The sequence below is a fragment of the Strongylocentrotus purpuratus genome, unplaced genomic scaffold (genome assembly GCF_000002235.5).
Source record: "Strongylocentrotus purpuratus isolate Spur 01 unplaced genomic scaffold, Spur_5.0 spur5_scaffold_14, whole genome shotgun sequence".
Taxonomy (NCBI): Eukaryota; Metazoa; Echinodermata; class Echinoidea; order Camarodonta; family Strongylocentrotidae; genus Strongylocentrotus; species Strongylocentrotus purpuratus.
Genome location: NW_022145599.1, coordinates 6,851,913 through 6,870,278, shown reverse-complemented (window position 1 = coordinate 6,870,278; position 18,366 = coordinate 6,851,913). Strand labels below are relative to the sequence as shown.

The 18,366-nt window shown below is 34.5% G+C and overlaps 1 protein-coding gene across 2 annotated transcripts; it reads left to right on the top strand.

Annotated features, from left to right (window-relative positions):
* Nucleotides 1–4,308: 4,308 nt before the first annotated feature.
* LOC576198 (Rho GDP dissociation inhibitor (GDI)) lies at nt 4,309–17,644 on the top strand. Of its 2 annotated transcripts, XM_011679618.2 has the most exons (6): nt 4,309–4,429; nt 9,053–9,258; nt 10,581–10,661; nt 11,832–11,908; nt 12,940–13,003; nt 14,919–17,644. In XM_011679618.2, the coding sequence occupies exons 2-6, from the start codon at nt 9,075–9,077 to the stop codon at nt 15,113–15,115; spliced, it is 603 nt and encodes a 200-aa protein (XP_011677920.1). In that variant the 5' UTR covers nt 4,309–4,429; nt 9,053–9,074; the 3' UTR covers nt 15,116–17,644.
* The last annotated feature ends 722 nt before the right edge of the window (nt 17,645–18,366 follow it).

The window sequence follows — 18,366 nt, the reverse complement described above, 5'->3', positions numbered from 1 at the left end:
CAAATTGTGTCAAAAGGGAGTTCGTTTTGTCAATGATATTCTAAACAAAAATGGTGATTTTTTCTCTCTGGAACACTTCCAAGAAAAGTATAATATTCAAATAAATTATCTTTTTTATCGTGGATTATGCGATGCAATTAGACAAGGGTTTAACAATTGTACTATTTTTAACAAGGTGCCACAACCTCTTTCCCCAGATACAATGGCATTTGTTATGAAACGTATTAAAGGATGTTCACATATTTATGCAATTTTATTAAAGAGAAGGAAAGGACTATGTAAAAGTTTTCTTAAATGGAAATGCATTTTCGACCTGAATGATAAGAGTTGGGAAACATATTGTTCTATTGGATTTAATTGTACCATTGATGTGGGCTTACGATGGTTTCAGTTTAAAGTCATGCAACGCATATTATATACAAACGATCTACTGTTTAAAATGAATTTAGTCCCAAGAAAAGAATGTACATTTTGTAATGAACAGATTGAAACAGTTTTACATCTCCTATGTGATTGTACGCATGTTAAAAATATTTGGGGTAGGTTAGAACACTGGATTAATACTAGAACCGGAAATAAATTAACATTTTCATTACAAGATAAATTATTTGGTTTAAAAGGTTCAAATAATTATGCATTGAATTGTATACTGATTGTGGTGCGACAGATGGTGTATACTTCCAAAATAAAGAAACAATTGCCCGACTTTGATAACATTAGAGTTTCGATTATAAATTACTTCAAAAACGAAAAGTATATTGCAAATTCGAATTGTAGAAATAATAAATTCACAAGAAAATGGTTTCAATTCAGGAATTTGTTTACTTAAAATTATATTTTTTCTGTATTTGTTTTTCTTTCCATGAGTGTCAGAAATGAATTATTGATTTGTTAGTTTTCTCAACAGTTCAACAACACTTGTATTTTTAAAAGCCAATTTCATTTATGTTATAAATGTAAATTACCTTGGAAATATATTTTTGTATGTGTTTCAAATGAAAATCAATAAAATCCCTGTGGAGGGAAAAATATGGAAAAAAAACATTTCATTTCATGTATATTATAGCGTGGATTTCACTTTTTAGTGAGGATTTACACGTCAAAATGTGTAGTGCTTACAACTTTGAAACATTATTTTGCCTAAATCTTATATGATATCATTGAGAGTATACCATTATTTTGTTATAATGCTTTTGTATTTTTATGTTTGTATTATAATGTAAATATCTGATTGTTAAACAGAAAATATCTGCCTTGAGCTGCATGCTTTATTTTTTTTAAATTAATAAACCAATCAATAATGATTCCAAAAAAAGGGGAAAAGATTTACTCTTCCATTGAGAGAGCGAGAAGTAACCGTATATTCTGGCTTAACTACGTTACACCCCTCCTCTTATGCAGTTTCTTCCTCTTCATTTTATATTATTCTTAAATTCAGTATCATGACTAAATTGACTATTAAAGTAGTTACCCGAAGAAAATTCACGACAACTGATAATTATGGACAAATTATATATGGATGGAAATATTTTATTTTGAAAAAACACAAGTGAATTGCTGAAAAATCATATAGATATCACGAGAAGGCGTAAAATGCTTTGTGGCTAGCTGTGTCTCGCATGTGACGTCACGATTCTTGACGCTCTACGAAGGCAGAACATCTGGATCTCAAAATTAACATTTTCAGTAGGAATTTTGTTAATGTCTCTATACTCGTTTCCATAATAGGATATTCTGACGTTTCTTATCAGTTGTTTCTTTGGATGGTATCCCTTTTGGTAAGAGGTGTAAATGTGTTATGAATTAATATATCATCACATAGACTCTGTGTCTGCATAATGTAGTAAATGTTGATACAAAATATGTTGTACAGGAAGAATTTTTTTTTCCGTATATAAGAACGAAAGACTAAACAAAAAGTAGAAGCTATTTTCAAAATGTGAAAAGAAATAGAACTTCTGTCTGTGACTCTGTTGGTTGACTTAATGTATGCATTTGTGGGTTAAAATATATTTTGTGCTTTTATCAATGCAATCTGAAAGCTTGCAGACACTAGTATCATACATTTGCTCACAATGAGCTCATATTATTATAGTACTATACGATCTGTTTGGAACCAGAATTGATATACATGTATATTAAATCGATTATGATGAAAATATGCAGATGTTGAGAATGATGAATTTTGAGGATTAGATGCAAGGCTGACATTATAATCATGGCAGTGGTGGTGATGATAATGATCATGACGACGACGACGAACTGATGATGATGATGATAATGACAAACTGATGATAATGATGATGATTGTGGTGGTGGTGGTGGTGGTGGTGGTTGTGGTGGTGATGATGCTGATGATGATGATGATGATATAATGACACACTTATGATAATGATGATGGTGGTGGTTGTGGTGAAGGAAAAGATAATGATGGTGGTGGGGATAAAGTAATGATGATGGTGATTATGATTGTGATGATACTGATGGTGATGATACAAAACGGTGGTGGTGGTTAGGATAGTGGTAGGATATTTATGATGATTTGATTATAATGTTATCATTGATCAAAAACACGATAATCATTCTGCATTGCTGTAACAATGAGTCATACAGGCTTAAATGATACTGCCCGACTAACTACTGGGACACAACTAGAGCATGATGACGTGAGGAAACTAGGTTATGGCATGTGAAAATTGGCAATTTAGCGATCAACATCATAACCTGGCCGGGTCCTGCCAAGAAGAGGATACTGGTGTCATTGGTATATAGTTTAAATGGGGAAAACGTTTGGTTTGAAAATTGCAATTGTACTTCTTTATTAATTTTGTCAACGAAGGAGGGGCATTTTTAGCGTAAGTATGAGCAATATTGTGCTTGTGAAAAGAGACTGTTTGTTCTTGTACAACTGGGGTAATTGTGCCCCCGTCAAGGACAGTGTGCCTCCACCTCCCTTGCCTTATATTTAATTGTGATGATATCACTATAAAGCTGATCTGCCTCCTAGAATAGATAATAATAATAATAATAATAATAATAATGATAATAATAATAATAATAATAATAATAATTAAAAAAAAAAAAATAATAATAATGATAATAATAGTGGGTTCTTGTATAGCGCTCATAGCGCTCCCGATTATTATACCCTGGCTTTAGCACGGCTGCTATAAGGCGCTTTAGCATTTCAAGGAATAAATTCCTACCACTACCAGGTACCCATTTTAATAGGGCTCAGTTAATTATTAAGAGGGCTGTAACATTGCACATTGTGTAAGCGATAATGGGAACTTATTGGTAAAAATGGACACATAGTCAAAAGGGGATCAAAAGATAGGAACACTTTAAATATTAGATTTGATTAAAAAAATGACACCTAACAGAGGTGCCAAAAAGGGGCGATTATCAGAACGGAAAATACACTAATTCAAAAGGGAATGGTACCTATCAGAAGTTTAAAAAGTTGCGCATGAGTTTTGAATGGAGGCATTTATCAGTGGTGATATAGCTATATAGCACTTAGAATTAGGTGGAATGTCATTTATCAAAAGTGAAAAAGGGCACCGCAGAAGTGGAATAGGGCCCTATAAATCAAAGAGGACTTATCTGAAATGAAAAGGGGCTCTTTTCATAATAACGAAGGGAAACGTTTTTGGTACTCAAAAAAGAGTTTGTAAAAAATACACTTATATGGCCTTGAAGCGAAAGATGTTGAATAAAAAAATAAAGATATTTGACATGCCTCTATTTTTTGGGAAGTAGGAATATGATTGAGCATATAGACGACTATGAACAGGTATCCCCCCCCCCCCCCAAAAAAAAAAAGAAAAAAGAAGAAAAAAAAAGAAGCGGGGTGGGGGTCCGGCCGCTGCAAGTGTACATTTAAATTAAATCCATTGGTACCATAACCCCCTCCCCCCCCCCCTCCTCCGAACAAAAAAACAAAAAGACGAAAAATCAACATCAACAACATCAAAACAACATATTAATAAGAAATGAAATAGGCCTACGACCTACCGATACCCTTGATTGATTTTTCCAGATACTTCCCTCTCGTTTCTTTTTCTCAGGCTGTATTGAATTTTATATTTTTAATTTTACATTAAAATAAATTTATAAAAGGAGCCAAGCACAATTTTTTTAATTTATAAAATAAATAAATCTACATTATTCACCAAAAAAATCAAAAAGAGTGAATCTTACACTTGTACAACTTAAGACCAAAGGAAATACAAGTAATTACAGCAGGAAATATTCTAACTGTAGTCCGTTTCGACTGCCCTCACTCACTCTGTGTTATACAACACGGAAGTGGTATTATTAGAAAAGGGATCCCTGGCTGGTGGTACATTTGTCCATAGGCAGCTGCATTGAAATCCAGGGCGAGGCGAGGTTGTTCCATCTTCGTAATTTCCTGAAATTTAGCGGTGTAAGTAAATATATTTTTCCTGTTTTACTCACTTTCGTTTTGATAATGTAAGTTCTAGTTTGTGTATCATGATCACGTCGAAATATGAAGAAACATCATTTCTTTTTAGTTTAGACTAACAAAATCTAAACTTAAGTCGAGCTCGCGCCCGAGCGAGGTCGACATGGTTGAGCATCGACTCGATTAGGCTTGCTATGGCCCATGACCATGATCATGGTTGGGCATGGATGAAATTGAATGAATGGGATTTGAAGAAGATCTGCGTGTGTTGGTGTGAGTACTTTGGTTTTTACAGACGTGTATCAATCAGACAGTTAGTAGTTACGATCCAAGATGCGTAGTCGTAGACGCGTCTCCATGATCGTGACTCGGTTTTAAACTGGGGTCGCCTGCACAGTAGCACAGGGCGCTGGTCCAAGACTGAGGATCGTCCGCATAAACAAGGATATCCTTGTAACGTTGCGGACAAATCGCGTATTAAAAAATAAGGATTGTCGCGGAAGGTTTTTTTTTTTGGCGATCTGTAGGTTTTCGGGTTCCAGATAGGCGATAATGCAAAAAAACAAATTCCACATAATAAAATACCCCCAGTTCATCGTCTACTTTTATGGGTTGTCCGTCTTCCTGAGGCTCTATACAAAGTCAACGTGAAATGCATCAAGAAAATCACAGTGTAATCCGTTTTTCGCCAATGCGCAGATCGGCAATAATAATCATCCGCGAAAATACGGACGATCCTTATTTTTGCGGATGCTTCTGTCCACGTTTATGAAGACGATCCTCGTTTATGCGGACAATCCTTATTTTCCGACCAACGCCCCTACTGCTGCACGAGCCAATTTGTACACGAAGACAAAGGGTGCGTTTATTGACCAATTTTTTGCCTAGAATCGGCGTTTTCAAACGTCTTTCAGGCAAATTTTTAAGGTGATAAACGCAAAGACTTTTAATTCAAACGTCTATGATATGGGCATATTGTAACGCCGAAAAAAGTGCGTTTTGAATGTGACATACAGCCGTTTGAATGACGTTTCTGAGACATGATAAACGCAAAGCTGTTTTGAACCCCACATATCGAATCTTCCCAGGTTAATTTCCGGTTCGGAGGCTAGCGCGCGCCATGTGTTGTGTCATGTTGTTGTACAAGCATTTGTGCGTAGTTGACCTCCGAGAAACTGTCTGTTTCCCGGGTCAAACGGCGCAAAGCAGCTGCGCAGAGAGAAGGCCTTTATTTTGAATCGTGAAGAGACGATAAACGCGACATCCCGAAAATCATGTTCATATAGTGGGGTTCGATGGGGAATTTTTTTTTATACCATTTTTTTTCTTCCCCGAATCCTTTTTTTTTTAAAGGATGGATGGTTGAGGGAAAAAAAAAAAACTATTTTTTTTATAGTGCTCACTATCACCCCTGACTGTAGCGCCAGCTCAAAAGAGTCAAAACCAGCGTGGTCCACATTCAGCATCAGCGACACGCTGCGTTCCATTTGCTTTAGATGACGCTGGCAGCACCATAATTTTACTTGATTCTGGTCAGCAGGATTAAAACGTCATGGTGATCCAACATGTAGAGTTCGAACAAATTTCCGTACTTGTATTTCAGAAATATAACCTTATTGTTTGAACTAAATTTTGACCCTGCATGTGCTAGGATTGATTTGATGAGCTGTATGTGATCAGGAAGTCAGGAACGGACCTGTCGAATGGGCCTCTACAATTCTTTTGACTTACTAGGCTTCATCGTAGGTAATTCAGGTTTGCGATTAGACATTTTTACCAAAAGATTCCAGTCCGTCTAGCCCAGATACTCTGTGGTGATAACCTTGTCAGAAGCACTAGCGCATATTCAGGGGCCTTTTTTTGGCAACTGTGAAATCTTTAGTATGTGTCAGAGGTGGGTTTAATATATATAGGCATTTATTGCATTGGTTTCCCCCCCCCCCCCCCCCCCCCCCCCCCTATGCCTTGGACTCTACACATGAATGTTTGTGTGCAGTCGAAAAGTGGTTCCCAAACCCACTTTGTAGCCAGTTATAGATATAGACTAGATGAGTATGGCTAAGTAGAGGCAGTAGGTCTTACATACACAAGTCTATTTGCAGTTTCGAGAACTGGGACGATCGAGGATCACGTTATGTTATGTATCATGTCATGCTCAGTTTTTCTTTTATAGCTTCCAGAGTACATTTTGTGCCTTAAAATAGACTGATGACCCTTATCAACCTCTTTTTATAGTATCAAAGATGTATAAGTGTTGTTTATTTATATTGTTGGTTTACCTGAGTTAAAAAATGTGTCTTTTTGACTCAAAGGTCATTTTTGTTGTTTTCATTCTGTTACATGTACAGGGTGTAGGACAAAAAAAAAAGTACCGGTAAGGTATAAATTGTTATCCATCCTACCATGAAAGGCTTGGCATGTGGATGCATCATGCTGTTTATACACAGCTTGTAGCGATACGTACTAACAGGTGGAAGAGAAAGACAAACATAGCTTGTCCTACCTAACAAGAAGGAATATACATGTACATGTATGCAATTTGCATTCTGGCTATCAAAATTCAATTATTTGTAAGAGGTAAATGAAATAATTTGAAAGGGGCATTTGTGCATTCAATTTGAGCATCGCCCCAAGGGATTCTAGTGCACTGATGTGAACGGGTTATTAGACAGTGTAAGTTGATCATATGTGAATGAGTCCAAACAGGATTCCTACCTGCTCAAGTCAAGTGTAATTGCTAAACATTTGTATTGTATGTGTACGTGTATGTACCAGTGCAGATAATGCTTTCAGGAAGTATCCTGAGGCCTTCAAGGAAGTAAGCATTTTTCAAGCCTGTATTGGTACAGTACACAGTCTGTGTGATTGGATTTAACTCTGCATAAGTAGATTAATGGTATACAGCTCAATGAGCTCATGTAACAATGCATACTTGTATTACTCTATGCACTGTGATACCTCAGTCACGGCTATAGGACCGACTTCAGACCAAATAACTGACTGAACGACACATTACCAGTACACCAAATATTAATGGCTGAGAATTTGTCTGGTTTGGGGGCGGTTTGGAGTCGCTCATGTTCAGACCCCAAATTGCTCAATGGAAAGCGCAATGCTGTTAGAATAAGAAGGGCACTAAGTCCTTTTAAAGCTATGAAATCAAAATGAATAGATCAATTTAGCCACTTGTTTAGTATTTTGTAGATAACTAACCATTCTATAGTCCATGTATTGCATATACATGTACTGTAAGTCTAATAAACTTCCAAGAAAACTGGACTGGATTCCTAGTATTGTAGTTCATTCGTGAATAACAGGTTAATGGAATAACTTGTCACACAAAAGAAACAGTGATTCTACAGGGTTTTTGGCAATTTTGAAACATGCACAGAACCTTGTAGAGACGTGTTCAAATGTACAGATGGTTTTGTGATGAAGAAGCATGACATTTACCAGAGCAGGAGTGCCTTCTAAAGGCTTCTAGAATGTCTCTGATATCACTCCTCTTCCAAGCATGAATCATGCGTGAGTCATCACATTATTGCATCTCATTACTGATGCTTTATTCATGTTCTGTGTCTTTTAGGCACTCCTGAATCGTGTTTAAACATTAAAGATAGAGTAGAGTACTTGGGGGTGTTTCACAAAGATCCCAGAGTCGAACTTAAACATTATGGAGAGCCATTTGTAGCTTTGAAATAAAATAAATTCAAAAGCAAAAATTCAAAAAGTTTAGACCTTTCATAATTCCACATCAAGAACATGAAATCTCCTTTAAAATAGAAAATATGAATGATTTGAACGAACGTGTTATGCCTTTAAAATAACTTTTACAATATATTTTCAAAGATGCTAACGGCTTTCCATAATTGTATAGTCCAACTTAGAGATAAGTTCTACTTAGGATCTTTGTGAAACACCCCCTGGCCATGAGAATTGGTAATTGTGAAAGAAAGTGTCCGGAAGCAACTTGGAAATTGGGTGTAAACAAACTCCATCCAACAAAAATCATGAAATAAAGTAGACAAAAATTTAATTCAAATGCCCCCATTAAAAAATTGAAACTCTACCACTCATGCTCCCCTGTGAATTTTACTGGGTAAAAGGCATTGTAATGTGAAAAATCCTACAATGTAGGTTTTTTTTTTCTTCCCCTAATTTTTTAAGTATTTGTAGATGACTTTCATTGCTTGCCATAGGCGCCATAATCCCGTGATATGCCTCTGTTGGTCCATTATGTATGTGTTAGCTAACAAGTGAAATTTAAGGCGCATGGCTGGAGATGCAAAGGTCGAGGGTTTGAATCCCGACGCGGCACTAATATCCTTTGGCAAAATATTAACCTGCACTTGCTACTCTCCACCCAGGTGTTAAATGGGTACCCGGTAGGATGCGACCATCATTGTTGGTCAAACAGTTTTTGAGCGTCTGGCTGGAATGCTCCCCAGGGAGTAGAGATTGTGCACACAGTGTGTGCGGGCAAGTATTAAATCCAATGACTGGGGTAATAGTATATCTATAAAACGCTTAGAGACATTGTATATCGCGCTATATAAAAGTGGAATATTATTTCTCAATTATTATTATTAATATATTTTTGTCACCCTCTGTTGATCTTAACAGTCCAAGAAGATCAAATAACAAAATGGCTGAAGAGGCAGATCAGGAACAGATCCAGGCTGTGGAGGATATCGATGAACCAGACGCCACACCAGGCTATCAGCCGCCTGCAAAGAAAACCATCTCCGAGATCAACGAACTAGACAAGGATGATGAAAGTTTAGTCAAGTACAAGCAACAGCTACTTGCTGGTGCCGCGGAAGTATTAGGTAATTGTTATACATGTACATGTACAGTTACATGGAGCCCATTACTCATAGTGACTGGGACACTGTAACTCAGCCCCCCCCCCCCCCCCCAACACACATACATATTCATGTATTTGAAATCCAACTTTGGTAGCAAGTTGCTCTAAGGTGAAAGCAAAAATAATGATGAAAATAAATAAATGAATATAAATTAGAAATGAAGTTTGATAACATTACACCCATAGCAACCATCAAATCTAAAACTGTCACTCTGAATAAAGAGCAAAATGTATTTGAGGAAGAGCTGGCTTTTATTTCACTGTATTTTCGCAACACTTACAGGCATTTGTAAAAATGTACCACAAGATTTGTGTAGGAACAATGTTTTAATGTTCATGAAACGTTTTAAACTTCTTCAAAATTAATGATATAAATCTTACATCCTGCCCTGACTCTAACTTAGCATGGGGTTATAAAAACAGAGATAAAACTATAAAACTGCAAAACTCTGAAAAACCCCTATGGCTATTTTACCTATTACTAACAGAATATCATACACACAAGTATGACAACTTTAGGTTGTTCCTTCTTGGAATATTAGAATTTATAGGTTCAATTCATATATTTAAATTCTATACAAGAGGTACTAGTATGCGTGCAGTGGAAGGCTAGAATGACTCATTCACCCACCCTTCTCATGAATCTTCCTCTTTTCATATTCCAATTAACTGCCACTTACACATCGGAATTCACATTTAATTTAACAGGTCTGTAAACTGTTAATACCGGCATGAAATGAATTGAAACTTGCTCTTCTTTATTAAGAAATATCTATTAATGTTGTTTTTATTATGCAGTGGAGGATGGGATACATTTTTCAAAGTTGTCAGTTTTTACCCATTTCAAAAAGAATTTTTTTTTTACTGCCGTAAGAATTTCATTTCAATACAAAACATAGATGAAATTAAAGTAGAACAATATTCAAGCAGTGAGGTGCCCATGCAAAATCGCTGTCTGAAACTATTCCATTTCTCAAAATTTTCCTCATGAAAATACTATAAAGAGATAATTAATTCGGCTTCTGGAGATTTTGAATTGAGTGTAACGTTATTTCAAAATATATTTTTATAATTAAACTTCTATTGTCGCACACTTGTTAAAAAACAAAGTTCTGTGGCATCATCTATTATGAGGATAATTTGTAACCCCATTTATATCCCAGTCATTACAGTTTTTATCACTGAAATTAGCTTGAAGACTTGCTGGCCAATGTCTGTTGATGTACATGCCCATATATTATTATGTTGTGATTAATAAATGTTAATCTTTCTCTATGGTTACAGATGAAGGAGGTGCAAACGTATTAGTAAGAAAGATGATTTTCCATGTGGAAGGCAGAGAAGACATAGTCCTAGATTTAACAGGTTAGTACATTTTGTGGTTAGTTTGGTCGAATCTGTTGGCACCACAAAATGATAGTTTGACTTCAAGTCACATTAAAAACCTAAAAAAATGTATTCGACTTTGGGAACATTTGACTTGTGTGACTTTGAATTATGCAAAGTTAAATGTAGTCTTTCAAGTCATTATTCAGTTCAGATTACTCCTTTTCATTGGTGTTTGAGTAGACCTCTTCTGCGTTTGCAGCTGCATTACCTCCGCAAAGTCATTTACCAGTGACTGTTTAGTGTCAAAATAATAATAATGGTGATGATAATAAACAAATAATAGTTGCAGTAGTAGTAAATGGGTACCTGGTATGAATTTATTCCTTGAAATGCTAGAGCGCCGTATGGCAGCCGTGCTTAAGCCAGGGTAATAATCGGGAGCGCCAGGAGGGTCAAATCTGACTGACATGAGCGCTATACAAGAACCCATAATTATTATTATTATTATTAATAATAATGATAATAATAATAATGATAAAGATAATAATGGTAATATAATGATAATAATAATGATAAAGATAATAATGGTAATATAATGACAATAATGATAATAATATTAATAACAATGATAATTATATTAATGATGATAATGATAATAATGATTATAATAATTATAACAACAAAAACAACAAAGACTATAGAAAAGTACTAATGATGGTGATGGTGTTGGTGGCACTAGATGGTCAGGATGAATTTAACAACTTTGCAAATCAAGAATTAAGCATGAAGTAGCATAAAACAAGAACATGGAGCAATGCAAATGAAATCACATGGGCATAAAGAAAATAAGTTTTAACAAAAATCAAATTATTAGCTGTATTTTAAAGTTACATATTTGACATCACTGATCTTTCTCCAACTTCTCTTTAAAATTGTAATAATTGCCATAGGGATTGAGGTGCATTATGTCAACCTCTTGTTTACTCTCTTCAAAGGAATACTTCAACCTGTGTATCATAGAATGTACAGCCAGTGCATAGATGATTAATGATTATTTAACTTTCCTGAACACATATCCAGCAGTCATCACGATGGGTTTAAGAGTTCCGAACAAATGAGCTTTATCTGCCAAGTGCAGATAGAATCCTTGAAATGTCTAATTGGTCATTGCTTTGATAAAGATTGCTTTTTTCTTCGTTATCTTAGGAGACTTGGCGAAATTGAAGGAGCATCCCATTACAATCAAGGAGGGGATTGAATATAGAATCGTCATTGAATTCAGGGTAAGTACCGTGCCACACAATATTAATTTATTGAATTGAAGTGATTTTAATTTATTCACCACTTCCATAAAAACATGCAAAATCAAAGAATACAATAAAATTTTTCTTACAAATATGGATAAAATAGTCAAATGGAAAATGCCCTAAAGGAAATTACAAAGTGGTTGGATCATCAAATAGTTAAAGAAACCTATCAGTGAAGTTTTAGATTATGCTTATAACTGTTTAATGATGTACCGCACACTGTTAAAATATTTGGGTATTTTGTTCCAGTAGTTTGTGTCCTTTGCATAAAAAGATATTATTTGAAAAGGAAGAATGACCATATATTTCTCAAGTTTCTGTTGAAGTCGGGATATTGTAAGCCTATCTATGAATATGATAGAGTAACAAAGAGTTTAGCAACATATTGAAAATGATTATAATATACATGTACATACAATAGCGGTACACACTATCCAGAAAATTATCCTTCAGTTGAACTTAAAAGATATATTTAAGAGATATACTGTGTGAGTCAAAAAAAAGTTTACACCTAGAAAATTGCTAATTATTTTAAAAATTATGTATGAACAGTAAATTATTATACATCTTATGAAAGAGTGTTTTATCCCAAATCAATTGGTATCATTTTTGTGTGGTTTGAGTTCATGCTTGGATGAACATGAGGCATTGTTTGGGAGAGTGCAAAAATCGACTTGCGCCAAAGTGATGCCTACAGCATGTATTATATTGGGATTAGCGGAAGCAAAGTCACACACACGCGCACAAATGTTTGTTGATATTTGATATTCGATATTTGATATGTGTGGTATGATTAATTTTATATAATTAGAAATTTTCTAGGTGTAAACTTTTTTTTGACTCACACTGTAGTGGCGGAGCCTATGGAAAAGCAGAGCTTGTTGTGGATGGGCTCCTTCGGGAACGTGACCGGCTGGTGATCCGGGAATGATAGGAGTCAAGTTTAAGATACAATTCAAACTGGGCTTGCTATAAATAACTTGATATGATGGTTGTTTTGTTCTTAGGTTCAGCGTGAGATTGTGGCTGGTCTGAGGTACTTCCAGACTACGTCCAGGAAAGGAATCAAAGGTGAGTGATTGAAGGAAAAAAACTCTACATTTCCTTTTTTCTTCACCAAGACATTAAAGGTACTATGTCCCTTTTGCAGCCAACCTCAAATTCTGTAGAACTTTGCAGGAATTATGAATATGTCATGTATGTCCTATCTGTGAAATTTAAACGTTAGCAGTGTCCTCATATTCAAATTATGCAAGGAAACCCGTTTACTTGCTAGACTTCACTGTCAGACACTATTGAGTGACTGACTGGCTTTTTTTCTTCTTTGGTAATAACATACATGAAAAGGTTGTAAGGCCGGGTACATGAGCATTTGTCTACATCAATAACCCACTTCTTGTGATGGACAAGATTAAACTGATAGAATCTTTGCGCAGCATAAAACGTTTGACTATTCGGTACAATTGTCTGAAAATCAAGACTGTTACTTTTGGGCTCTATAGCCCTAAAGTCGATTTGACAACTAATAGTCATTATTTTCCCACTTGAAGACATTTTCAAGCCCCATCTTTTTTAGGAAAGTTCTAAATTAGTATTATCTTTCAAATGCAGTTGGAATTTAACTTTTTCATTTTTTTGGCCTGCAAATGGGGCATAGTACCTTTAAGTTGAACTTATTTCTAAGTTGGACTAAACAATTATGGAAAGCCATAATCTATGACAATATTTTTTGTAAAAGTTATTTTAAAAGGCATAAAAGATGTAAACCATTCATATTTTCTATTATCAAGGAGATTTCATGTTCTTGATGTGGAATTTATACTTGACTTTTCCCTTTTTAATATATTTTATTTTAAGGCTACAAATGGCTCTCCATAATGTGTAAGTTCAACTCAGATTTAAGTTTGACTTAGGATCTTTGTGAAACACCCCGTAGGACCCAAGTGTTTTTATTTAGTTTTCATCTTTTCATTTGGTGTATAAAGATAACCAGCAGCTTAGGCTGACACAATAATTTTTCAGAGTAATAGCATATTTACATTGTCATTTTTAAATATGCAACAGATTGTTAACGATATATACAAGAAATGGTGACATGAAAAGAACTATGGCTTCTATGTTTATTTGGATGAAAAAAGTGCACCTACATGGGGTTTTATTTTTATTATTCTATCTTGATCTTGTTTGATAGCAGAGGGCGAAATAAATACGATTCTTTTGCAATTTAGAAAAGAGATAAACTGAAGAAAAAAAATGTTTGTTTGGGATTAAAATGATAGGGATTGGATAAATTAATAAGGGATCACAGCACTATTTAGGATGAGATCCATACATTTTTCAAAATTTGTATAGAAAGCCAAATATCCAACATGATTACCCTCTTGATGACTTTGGGGGGATAACAAATTAAAATTTGGAGCAAAATGTTAGGATATTTATGGATCAACCCATATAAGAAGGAAAAAATTATGATCCCATTAAGTCAATAAATCTCGATAGATAATCCTGGTCGGAGGACATACAAATAATAATAAGCAAAAATATTGCATTTTGGTGTGACGTTTCTAATATTTTCTTAAATTATTTCAGTTTCTCAGTGAATACTGGGATTATGTCATATCCTCAAAGAAATTGTACTATAATTTTGTGCCATAACAAAGCAAAAGAGGTTTCTTATTTGAAAGATGAAAGACCACTTTCACTGGATTTTTGCTATGATTCTCATGAGTCATTTTAAAATCACTCTGGTTTTATCATTATTAGTAGTAGTAGTATTTTGTTGTTGTTGCACATAATAGAATACACTGAGGCAAACGATATTCCTGGAGAAATATTCTATTTAAGTAATCTGAAGGCATTTTAAATAGTTAATCACCAATATTTTGTAGAGGTCTTGCATCGGTTTGGGGGAAAATTTATGAAGAAGTTTATTAGCAATTGACTGTGATAAATAAAAACAAAATCTGCTTTTGTTTCTTCACTCTAGTTGATAAGTCAAGTCTTATGGTTGGGAGCTATGGACCCAAGACAGAGCCGCATTTGTACCAGACGCCAAACGAAGAAGCACCTTCTGGGATGATTTCAAGAGGTCACTACACGGTCAAGAGCAAGTTCACCGATGATGACAAGACTTCCATTCTGGAATGGGATTGGGCCTTCGATATCAAGAAGGACTGGAAGTGATAAAAACAATATCAACAAATGAATGTTATGTACAAAACAAAAGTAGGGTAATAGTAGTTTCTTTAAGGAGGAGCCTAATGTGAATTTACCGCAGAGATTCTTTGAAGTAAAATAAGTCAATTTATTTGTTAACCCATCTTCTTTCATGCGTCTTTAAAAGGAGATTGAATTTTAAGTACTCATTGAAACTAAACACATGACTTAACTTTCTGTTTCTTCATGTGCTCTTCAGTTATGCTCCAAATGACAGGATAAATAGTAAGGTAATACAGATATAAACAGAACCTTCCGATACTAGATTGCCATTTTCTATTTAATCAAGAAAATTGTATTGCAAAAACCATATTTGGTGTAAAGAATTTGTTTTTGAGGTATTTTAATTACAAAAGGTAATGGGTCTTGCAGTAGGTGCATTCCATCTTCATGTACCTTCACGCCTTTTAATATTCCAAAAATTGATGAGAAGGTTCCTTCTGTATGGATTTTTCAAACTTATTTTTTCTATTACTTTTGTATGCATCATGTACTAGTAGATGTATTGAGTTTATGCAATTGGCAGATTTAGTGAGTACTGAAGAAAAATATGAACAAATTTGATATATCCATGTCTTTAATCAAATGTTAGCCGACTGTAGAACTTTTTACTTTTGTTTTTTTCATATAAAAAGAATGATGGGGCTGATGTTTGATTGTGATCTGCATGATCAGTTGTAAAATGTTTTAAAAAATTAGTCGCCAGTGTGATGGTCGCATGAATATCAGAAATGAATATAGCAAGACCTTTTTTTCAGGGATTCTCTTTGATCAGGACTGTTCTTTCATACTTCCACTTCATAAGGCGCTTGATAGAGGTAGTTGAGGTTCCATGATGATGTCATCCTTCAAAGAACATAACATGACATCTATATTTGTTATAGCATCCTGTTCACAGGATCACTGATCTCATTTTATCTGCATATTGTCACAAAGTCTTGTTTTAAGTCTCTCTCATGAAAGCATCGTAAATCTGTCTGTGTTGGAAGTAGCCTGTTTGTATATTGAAAAGCTCTCCATTTATCGCATTGTTAGTGTCATGGATGCTGAACTCTTGATTTGTACAATATATATCAAAGGTAAACTATGATTCAAAGTGTTGATGTGTCTTCCATGTTATAAACTATCTTCAATCATGTTGCAACTAAATTAAGTGTCAAATATCAAAGGTCAAACCTACTTTTAGTCTAGAGAGTCAAAATAATTTATTTTATATTCACTCAGAGTGTAATCTTGATTGATTTACAGATCTTCAATTAATTTTTCTATTTTATGTTAGCGCTGAATATGAAATGTACATTTTTGTCTTATTAACATTACATTTACAAACAAGGAATCCATGTTGGTATAAGATCACCTGATAAAGAGAATTGTGAGAAGTTTCTTGGCATATATTTTGTGAATAGTCTGCATATATATCCAGCTTACATGCTGTACTTCAAGAGCTAGCCTTGAGCTTCCATTTCTAAGACCGAGTTCTATTTCCGTTCATATGTTTATTAGCCTTTGTAAAAATGAGGTTTAAATGTTTCATAATAGTGGTCATTCATACTGCATTATACATAGAGAAGTACCATAGCACTTACAATGTAAACAACATAGGAAACCGACAAAGACTAGCTCTGTAGAAAAAGATGGGTCTTTTTTTAAATTTTTAATGTGGACAGAATTTCTATCGCTCAAATCGATCATGGTGAATTCTTCCAAATTCTAGGAGCAGTTACACTGAATCTAGAAATCACAAGGCTAATAGTGTCATATTTCAATCAATTGAATCTTCGTCCAGTCATGTTTTTGTCGCAGTGTTTTATGTTGATGATATGATCTGAGTCATTATGCAAACCAGCCTCTAGTCTACACCAAGTGTAAAACTAAATGTATTAAACTGTGTAGCCATCAATTGCCTTAATTTCTATCTTTCATTTTTAAATGAAATCAAGACAGATGTGTGATTTTTAAAATGTTTTGAACGTTCCATCCGCCGTCTATTTACAGTGTGAAGAAATTGGTAATATGTGAGTTTTGTCTCGGCAATTCTTTAGCAATTCTCTGTGCGAGGTATCATCTATTTGTTTCATGAGTTATACTTGTAGACCTGGTTTTGTTGTCTGTGTACTTGTTTCCCTTTTTACACAACTCTAAATGCAGCTTAATTATAAAAAAACATAGAATGTTATTGGATTGCATCCTAAAAGGATTAAATGGCTTTCTCAGCTAGATGAATCATGATATATGCAGTAATTTGGGAATCCATTCATGCTTTTGATAAATGAAATTGAACATGAATATTCCTTAAAATTCAAGATGCCAGAAATTTGTAATTATACTTTATAGTGTATTAAGGTTGCTGGTTGGTTGAGTGGTCCTATGTTTGTCTTGTTCCTATGTTGTTTTCTTTTGTACAAGTGTTTGAACACATTATGCATTTTGTTTTCCTACATAGGCATACATTAAACAGAAAGAAGAAAAAAAAACACCATGTAAAAATTCACAAAGTTTCAGAGGTCATCAGAATGTTTGATTTACTTCCGGAGTCAAATTAACATACAGCAGTTAGAATAGTGAGAGATTGTAGTTCTATGAGGTAGAAAGTGGGATTGAATTGCAGAATATTGATTGTATAAAAAGGCTTCTGGTTGCATTCACCCTGATATGTGTATGATTTGAGTATACTATCATTCTAACAGCAATTACATTCCTTGTCTTCTAGTAGTCTGTATTTTAATCCGATGCAGTATGCAGGCTAAAAGTAGTTTATATAACCATAGCACTAATTTGGCAATTATACCCATTATTGTTTGATAATGCTCATGAAAATATAAGTATATATATTTTTTTTCTTTTACATAATACTTTTATATTTCTGCAGGTAGCTCTCTTCAAGTAGATTTTGCAAAAATTTACTGCTTTTTTTAGGAAAGTATATTTTTTCATTATGTTATATTAATTGCTCATTGCATTTGGGACGGTCATTGCTGATTCAGTGAATGCTGGGCAAAATATGATCTTATATAAAGCGAGCTAGGAACACAACAATGCAGAATGCTACAATTCAATGTTATATTATGCTACATAACCCCTTTCAGTATTTGACTGAAATCAAATCTGCGGCAATCAGAGCCAGGAATGTTCCCATTAGTATATGTTACCATTGACGTTTTTTGTTAAGGTGGTGCACAGTCCCTCTCATGCATTTAGAGATCATGTGGCAGTATTGT